Consider the following 7,233-nt stretch of genomic DNA (forward strand, 5'->3'; position numbering starts at 1 on the left):
TTGGTCCTTACTGTCTACCCAGTTTAAGAGAGCATCTGTAGTTGCTCACCCCTGCATGCTCCAAAATAGCTTGTCCAAGAGCTTCTGGGGAGAATGCCTCCTGTGTCACCATAGAGGCGGTGGGATCACAAATGTGTGCCACCATTTCTGGCTTTATATGGGTTCTTGGGATCCAAAGTCAGGTCCTCGCACCTGCATGGCAAGTATGCAACACACTGAGGTAATGCTCCAGCCCTTCTTTCTCTCTTTACATCAGTGCATAGCAAGAACTCATAAGAATCTCAATAATGTTTCTTTGAAAGACTAATGTAAGGAATTTGGGGAGTTTTGCTGACACCGAGGATGGATTTTGGAGGCAGGACACAGCAGTACATGGAAAAGCTTGTAAGAATTTTATTTAGCAGATTGTCATGGATATTCCAGTCAATTTTGCTTACAGAAAATTGCATTGGTTTGAAAGACACACAAGAGGCTTCCATTAGCGCACATACACAGTATGGAAGGTATAGTACATGTCTCCCGAGATGGGCACCACTGCCACATCGTTAGGGCAGATGTTTTTCTCCGGAATAATTTCAACCAGTATTTTAATAGTGACAGTTTCTGGAAGAGATGAAAACAAAGGTCATCTCTCAGACACTTTGGGGTGCTCCATTTTTTTCCTGCTAGGGCCAGGTAACTCCCTCCTAAGAGTCATTTCCCCCCAGTCATTTGCAAATCAATATCCTATCTAGTCTTTCTTGCTCACAACGCTTTCTATAGCTTTAGAACTCAGGAATTGTCCTTCCAGGCTTCCCTTCCACTCACCACCTTGCCTTTCTAGTCTTCCACCTGAAAGTTCTGCCGTCATGTTTCTAATGTTCCCTCTTTGGCAGGCAGTTCCTCCTACTTACGCGTGACTGGAAAGTCCCAGTAGAGGTTTACTTGATCGTTACAGACGCAGCGGGTTTGTTTAAAGTTGAAGCTGCCTTCAATCTTGGAAGAACTTTCAAGGGAAGCTCTGACCTGATGGAGAGAGATGGCTCACAGTTGTTAGTCCAGAAAAAGGGAAGAAGAGGGCAACACAAGAGAGGAAGTAGCTGAGACTGACTAAGGGCACATGGACTTTACACTCATCATTGTATTCTCATCCCATAGGCTAGCTTCGCCAGGCTTTCCTCTTCACACCCCCAGACTCACGCCTGCCTGAGAAGTCTGAGCATGGTATTCAGGAGTATGTAAGTGAATCCCAGGCAAGGAGATTCATCCTACTGTGGCTATCTCCTGGGGGGAAGGCTTGCTTTTGGTACCAGCTAGAGTTCTAGGAAACGGCTTGAGTGAATTTTTACTCTGTGACCCAGTGAGATGGCAGCCCAGCTGTTTAAATGTACATGCCAGGACAAGGCTTTGTGAGAATGATGGCCAAACCCTACTGCAGCTACTTCCAACTCTATGACAATTGAATTCATCTCTCACTCCCACTTATTCCAACTGCAAAACCAAAAGTTACTCCCTATGTCTGGTTCTGGACACTATTAGGTAAGCAAATAATTCTTGAGGCCAATTTCTTTGCTTTTGAAACCTGAGAGGGCTGGTCAATTTAAGACCTCAGACAACTGTGTAAATTAGCTCCTGTTTCTGATGTCTAACATAGGAGTTTTGTCTTAGGGATATGTCTACCCAGATGAACCGGTGACTAGAATTCAGTAATCGTGAAAAATGATGGGAAAAAAATGCCTTTCAATGAGATTTAACAGTCTTCCTGTAATTAAAGTCATCAATGCAACACAATAAATTAGGAGTATGTATGATTTTTACTACAAGCAGAAAGAAGGCAATTTGTATCAATTTTCAGATTCAGTTATCTTGAAATACTGCCAGCACTCTTTACCTTGAATATATTGTTATTATCAGGGTAGTGGTATGCATAGGGGTGAAGACACCTGCTGTAGGCTCATCTCTGATGTTTGCTCAGATATCTGGCAAGTCCATGCTGAATAATGATAATCCCCTAAACAACACTAGCACTGGGATGCTATTCAGTCTGGGATGTCTTAGAGAGTCCTGTTCCGGTATTGAGAGAAGACCTTGTTTCCGTTTTATTATGTTTGCCATAAGATCTCATGAGAGAATTTTTAAGAATTATGTGATTGAAACAAGAAATCAGAGTCCGGTGAATGTTCTACACATCAGGATGTCAAAGGCCATTGTAGTACTTTCTTCCGTAAGCTGAACCAGCCACAACTATCACAGACTGTGTCTTCATAAATGAAATTAGCTATGCTTGCATTTCACATGTGTAAGATTTGGGGTCATCCATTAATAAACCCACAGATTACTGTATGTGGTAATTTTATCATCATTATTAAAAATGGTAGTTTCTCATGTAATGAAGTGTACATTTTGCCCTTAGGAGAAGTTTTCTGAGAAGTAAATTACAGACTTTATGAGACCATGAAAATGGGCTGTTGCACAAAGATGCTGGGGATTGTTTTCTCCAGTCTTAAAGAATTATCTGGTCATCGTATTGATAATAATAATAATAATCATATTATTATAATCATAGTATATGCTATTCTGTTTTAATTTGAAAACGAATAAATGTGAGCCTAAGACTAAATGTCATTATATATTCACTTGTAAAACAATGTAATTGCTATAAAAAAAGAGTAACTACAATGTTCAATCATAAAAGGAAATATATTCCTAAAAGGTTTAAACTATAAATATACTTTATAGTCATGTGTTGACCCTTTCCCACATCGCACCTCAGAAAGCTAAATAAAAATAAATTGGTTGGTGAGCTGGAGAGACGGTTCAGTGGCTAGGGGCATTTGCTGCTTTTGCAGAGGATCCAGGTTCAGTTCTCAGCAACAAAATGTCAGTTCACAACCACCTAAAACCTCAGTTTCAGGGTATCCAACTCCCTCTTCTGGCCTCCATAGGCACCAGGCACATACCTGGCACATAAAACATTCGTGAGCATAAAATCATGTTTAAAAATTACTTGTTGCAGGATGGGATGGCTGTAATCTATATCTACAGTTCCAATACTTGGAAAGCTGATGCAAAGGATCAGGAAAAAAGTCTCCCTTGAGCTCATAATGAGTTTGAGGCTAGCCAGAGCAAAATGATGAGGCTGCACAAAACCAACAAGATTTCCTTTCACACTAATCTTGATTGAAGAAATTACTGTTTAAGGAGTTTTCACCCCTATGCTTCTCCTTGGGTGGGTTTCCTTTATACGATCACTCTTTTGTAGTAGAAACATGGTTCTTAAAATCAGACATTCATTCACCATAATATCACATGCCATTTTGTTGAGCTCAATGCAATTATTACATCGACCTTTTAAGGGTGCAAATAGACTTCCATTGTTTGTCATCACCAGAAACTATCTTTATCACAGAGAGCTTTTTGTATACCTTGTGTAAACATTTTCCTCAACCTCATCTGTGGTTACGACTAACAAAACACAAATTGCAAAGCTATGACTCAGTCTCTGTCCTACACCCACGTTAGCAAGCATAGTTCGTGTTCTTGTCTTGCAAATGGAAAAAAAATGATAAAACAGTAGGATGTGTTTGCACTATGTCCAAGAATATTTCTTTTTAATCAGGATGAGGCTATTTCTAGATTACCTTTTAATGAATGGTTTTTCCTGGTACTATTTTGTTCCCTGTTTGGCCATTGTTCTTGAGATCTCACTTGAATTAAGAAAGTCGTACTGTAGGGAAGTGTAGCATAATGTTGAGTTCCATCTTCATATTGTTCAGAGAATAGAGCTGGGAACCCCCTTCTGTGTGCATAGCCTGGGATTTGATCCATCTGGAATATGTGCCATCTACCTAAACACATAGCAAAACTATGTGTTGTGATTAGTGCTATAATAGTTATGAATTTGGATGACTCTCTGAGAACCAACACACTGGGAAAAGAAGAAGCATCTCAGCCTCTTGTCAGGTCAGGAGGCAGAGGAAGGGCAAGAGGAAAGCAGGCTCAGCTCTCAGGCTTACTGAAGAAGAACCAGATCCCCCACGTTCTCTTCTTCCCTCTTCTCCAGCCTAGTACTATGGTAGCAAATGTTCTTATGAAAACCCTGTTCCCCAAACCCTAATCCAAATCTAGTCATGCTTAGGACCCTGAGAGAAACACTGCCAGTTTGTTTCCACCTCTTTCTTGCTCTTTTTCTTCCTAGACCCTCTGGACCAGGGAACCTTCACCGGTAAATGGGAGACATCATCTGCTCTATGTTCTCAACATTATTCGGAGATTCAGGTAACAAAGCATGTAGGTGGTTTTTCTTTTTCTTTCTTTTTTTTTTATCAAGCTCATCATGCAGTATTAACACAAGGGATGAATTTAATAATATTCATAACTCAGGAGTCAGATTTTGATTGGGAGTCACTGTCTCAGGTGTCTACTTACCACTAAACATTCTCTATATTCCGATTTCATTCCAAGTTTCAGAGTGATCTCCTCATTTGTGTTTGCAGAATTTGGAACATCTAAAGAAAATATAAGTGGCTTTCGAATACTTCTGGGAAGAGAAAAAACAGGGCACAGAGATCAGAGACCTGCACGTGGAAAAAGCTGTAAGGAGGTGTGGGGACGGAGAAAGGAGGGAGTTATGTAGCTTGCAGTGCTCCCCATCAGAATCCCCGGAACCTGTGTGCATTGGCTGGCTTGCGTGATTTCCTTCGTTTAACAAAGCAACAGACATATTGCTTAAAACGGAGTATCTTTTTTTTTTTTTTTTTCAGTTTCAAGTAACAAATTTTAAAGTGGAAAACTATCTTCTGTCACATGCTATTTCCTAATGACCTACAGCAGTAGTTCTCAACCTGTAGACCACAATTCCTTTGGGGGGTCACCCAAGACCATCAGAAACTCCGTTATTTATGTTCTAATTCATTACAGCAGCAAAAGTACAGTTATGAAGTAGCAAAGAAAATAATTTTGTGGTCAGGGTGAGTGACCACCACATGAGGAACTACATACAAGGGCTTCAGCTTCAGGAAGGTTGAGAAGCACTGCCCTACAGCTTGCCAGCACCCTGTATGCTGAAAAACATTGAAAGAGTCTCGTCATCCTTAGGAGAGAACTTCATATCCACAGACTCACATAAATAACTCCGTGCTGGAGGAGTTCATAGATCCTCCCTGAGGATTCCTGGATCCGGCCTAGGAATGTGTATCTAAGGTCTACAGCAAACCTGTACATATTGTAATTGTGAACACACCACAGCTGAGAAAAAGAACCTGACATGAAACAAAGAGCCAAGTCCAGTGTTCCTCTTTAGTCAAGAAAGGCTGTTCAGGGCCAAGGGGATTGTGTTCTTCAGAAAGAAACGTGGCTGAGGTCTTTGGCGCTATGTGGGATAGAAAGGAATTCTTAGATAGTATTAGTCATAGTTCCACTTTCCTAGGGCAAAACATGTTACATTTTAATTCTTGTACCAACTGCTCTAGGACTCAGTTCCTAGGAAAGATACATGAAGACCAAGTGTCTTCACAATTTCCATTTTATGAATGAGTTTAGAGTTAGTAGCATGACCAGATTAGCTATAGCAATTAACCATGCTAGTTTTTTTCCCCCCCCCCCCGGAGGATAGGGATTCCATACAAGGTAGGCATTCTATAATAAATATGGGAGAGTTGTTGGCCGGCTATGATGGCCTAGTCACTTTTAATTGTAAGGCTTATTCCAACATGAGCTTCCCTCTGGTCTGGGAAGAATGCCATCTGAACTGGAACGTACAGGAGTTCTCAGGGTGCTTACATCAGCTCCTTAAAACCTTGACATTTCCTCTAGGATAAGACATTTGGGTAAGTTTCCCAGAGCACCTGAAGGGTCATAATCTCGAAAGGTGGCACCCTTGGCTGCTGCAAATGTAAAGACCTCTAGTTTGATTGGGTAACTCTACTTCTCCACCCTCCATAGCCTCTGGCTTCATTTCTAACTTCATTCTACTCTTTCAACTTTTCTGCTTTCTTTAAACATGGACTCTCAGTATGGTGGCTTCCAGGTCCCAGTGAGAGTGTTACTAAAGGTCCTAGTGTTTATCTTTTGGTTTTATGATAGGAATAATATCTATTTTGCTAGCTCAACCTGAGGCCACGGGGCAGTGACAAAAGCTCTCATTCTCAGCCAAAGACATCTGAAGCTGTTGCTAGAACTCACAGACCTTCTTTACCTTTTCAAGTAAAAATCTGAATAGTGGATCAGAGCGAGTAAGACTGATTGTGTGTGGCAAACTCATGCACAGTGGGGGTTTTATTTCCTAGGCAAGCCTATGCATCCAGAGGAAAGGTGAAGGGAATGGATGAAACCTACTAAAACCTACTAAAAGAATGGAACTTGCAACGAAGTCCAGGAGAGCTTCCAAGGTTAGAGATCTTTGCAGTCTAAAAATCTACAGAAAAGGGTGTACAGGTTTCCAGGTCAGGAGGTGAATCCTCACTATGGCTTTCATGCAAATAAAGAAGGGTTTGACTCACTCGGTATCTTGAGCCTTGTTGATCCCTAGCTGCAGGCACAGGACCAAGAGGGTGGCCGCACTGAACATAACTGAGAGACGGAGCATGGTGGAGAAACCAGGACAACAGAGCAGCAGGGTTGTTGGTGCTCAGTGCCGGTTTTATATACAGATGGAGGAAGCAGAAGAGCTGGCAGGTAGGCCCATGAGGTGAATCACCTAATCATTCTCCCTACTCATGATCCTTCCTCATTGAGGAGAAGTTTGTTTTTTTCTGTGGAATAAATATCATCAGTCAATTAAAGTGTTAGAATATATGTGATTGAACTTCCTTGTTTTCTCAGTGTCAGAGATCTTTAAAGGCCATTTCTTGGCTTACGGGCATGTTTTTCTTCTTTCTCATTTTAATCTTTGTCCTGTTCCTTACCTTAAGACGCTGCTGGCTTGATCTTGGCAGGCAGTGGAATTCTGGGTGGCAGATCCCAGGCCACAGCTACACAACACATTCATTTGTTGATTTTGTAGTTAATTGAAAAGGAGATGCTACTAAAAATATTTCTTAGAGTTCTAATATAATCAGGCACAGTTATCCAGAAGCAACTACCAATGATATAGCTGAGAGAACTAAGGAAGGGCTGAGCTGTCTGGATTATGGAGAAGTGTAACAATGGTACCTGATGTTTGCGATTGTTAAGCCCTTCTGTACATCAAGAGTAATAGTAAGTTTTCCAGGTGCTCAACGTTTCCAGGATAAGATGATGCCTTCATTGTACAGG

The 7,233-nt window shown here is 41.2% G+C and overlaps 1 protein-coding gene across 1 annotated transcript; it reads right to left on the minus strand.

Annotated features, from left to right (window-relative positions):
* Positions 1 to 478: 478 nt before the first annotated feature.
* Positions 479 to 6,565, minus strand: Pip (prolactin induced protein). The gene is made up of 4 exons (XM_027389689.2): positions 6,480 to 6,565; positions 4,408 to 4,519; positions 894 to 1,005; positions 479 to 603 (listed from the first exon to the last, which is right to left on the minus strand). The coding sequence occupies exons 1-4, from the start codon at positions 6,563 to 6,565 to the stop codon at positions 479 to 481; spliced, it is 435 nt and encodes a 144-aa protein (XP_027245490.1).
* Positions 6,566 to 7,233: the final 668 nt, after the last annotated feature.

This window comes from Cricetulus griseus (assembly GCF_003668045.3).
Source record: "Cricetulus griseus strain 17A/GY chromosome 1 unlocalized genomic scaffold, alternate assembly CriGri-PICRH-1.0 chr1_0, whole genome shotgun sequence".
Lineage (NCBI taxonomy): Eukaryota > Metazoa > Chordata > Mammalia > Rodentia > Cricetidae > Cricetulus > Cricetulus griseus.

What these genes read in the sequence shown, in the direction of transcription:
- Pip (XM_027389689.2), bottom strand. Translation starts at nt 6,565, where the DNA reads ATGCTCCGTCTCTCAGTTATGTTCAGTGCGGCCACCCTCTTGGTCCTG. An exon ending in AACAAGGCTCAAGATACCGA is followed by an intron (nt 4,520 to 6,479) that starts GTGAGTCAAACC and finishes TTCTCTTCCCAG; the next exon opens with AAGTATTCGAAAGCCACTTA. An exon ending in AATATAGAGAATGTTTAGTG is followed by an intron (nt 1,006 to 4,407) that starts GTAAGTAGACAC and finishes TCTCTCCATCAG; the next exon opens with GTCAGAGCTTCCCTTGAAAG.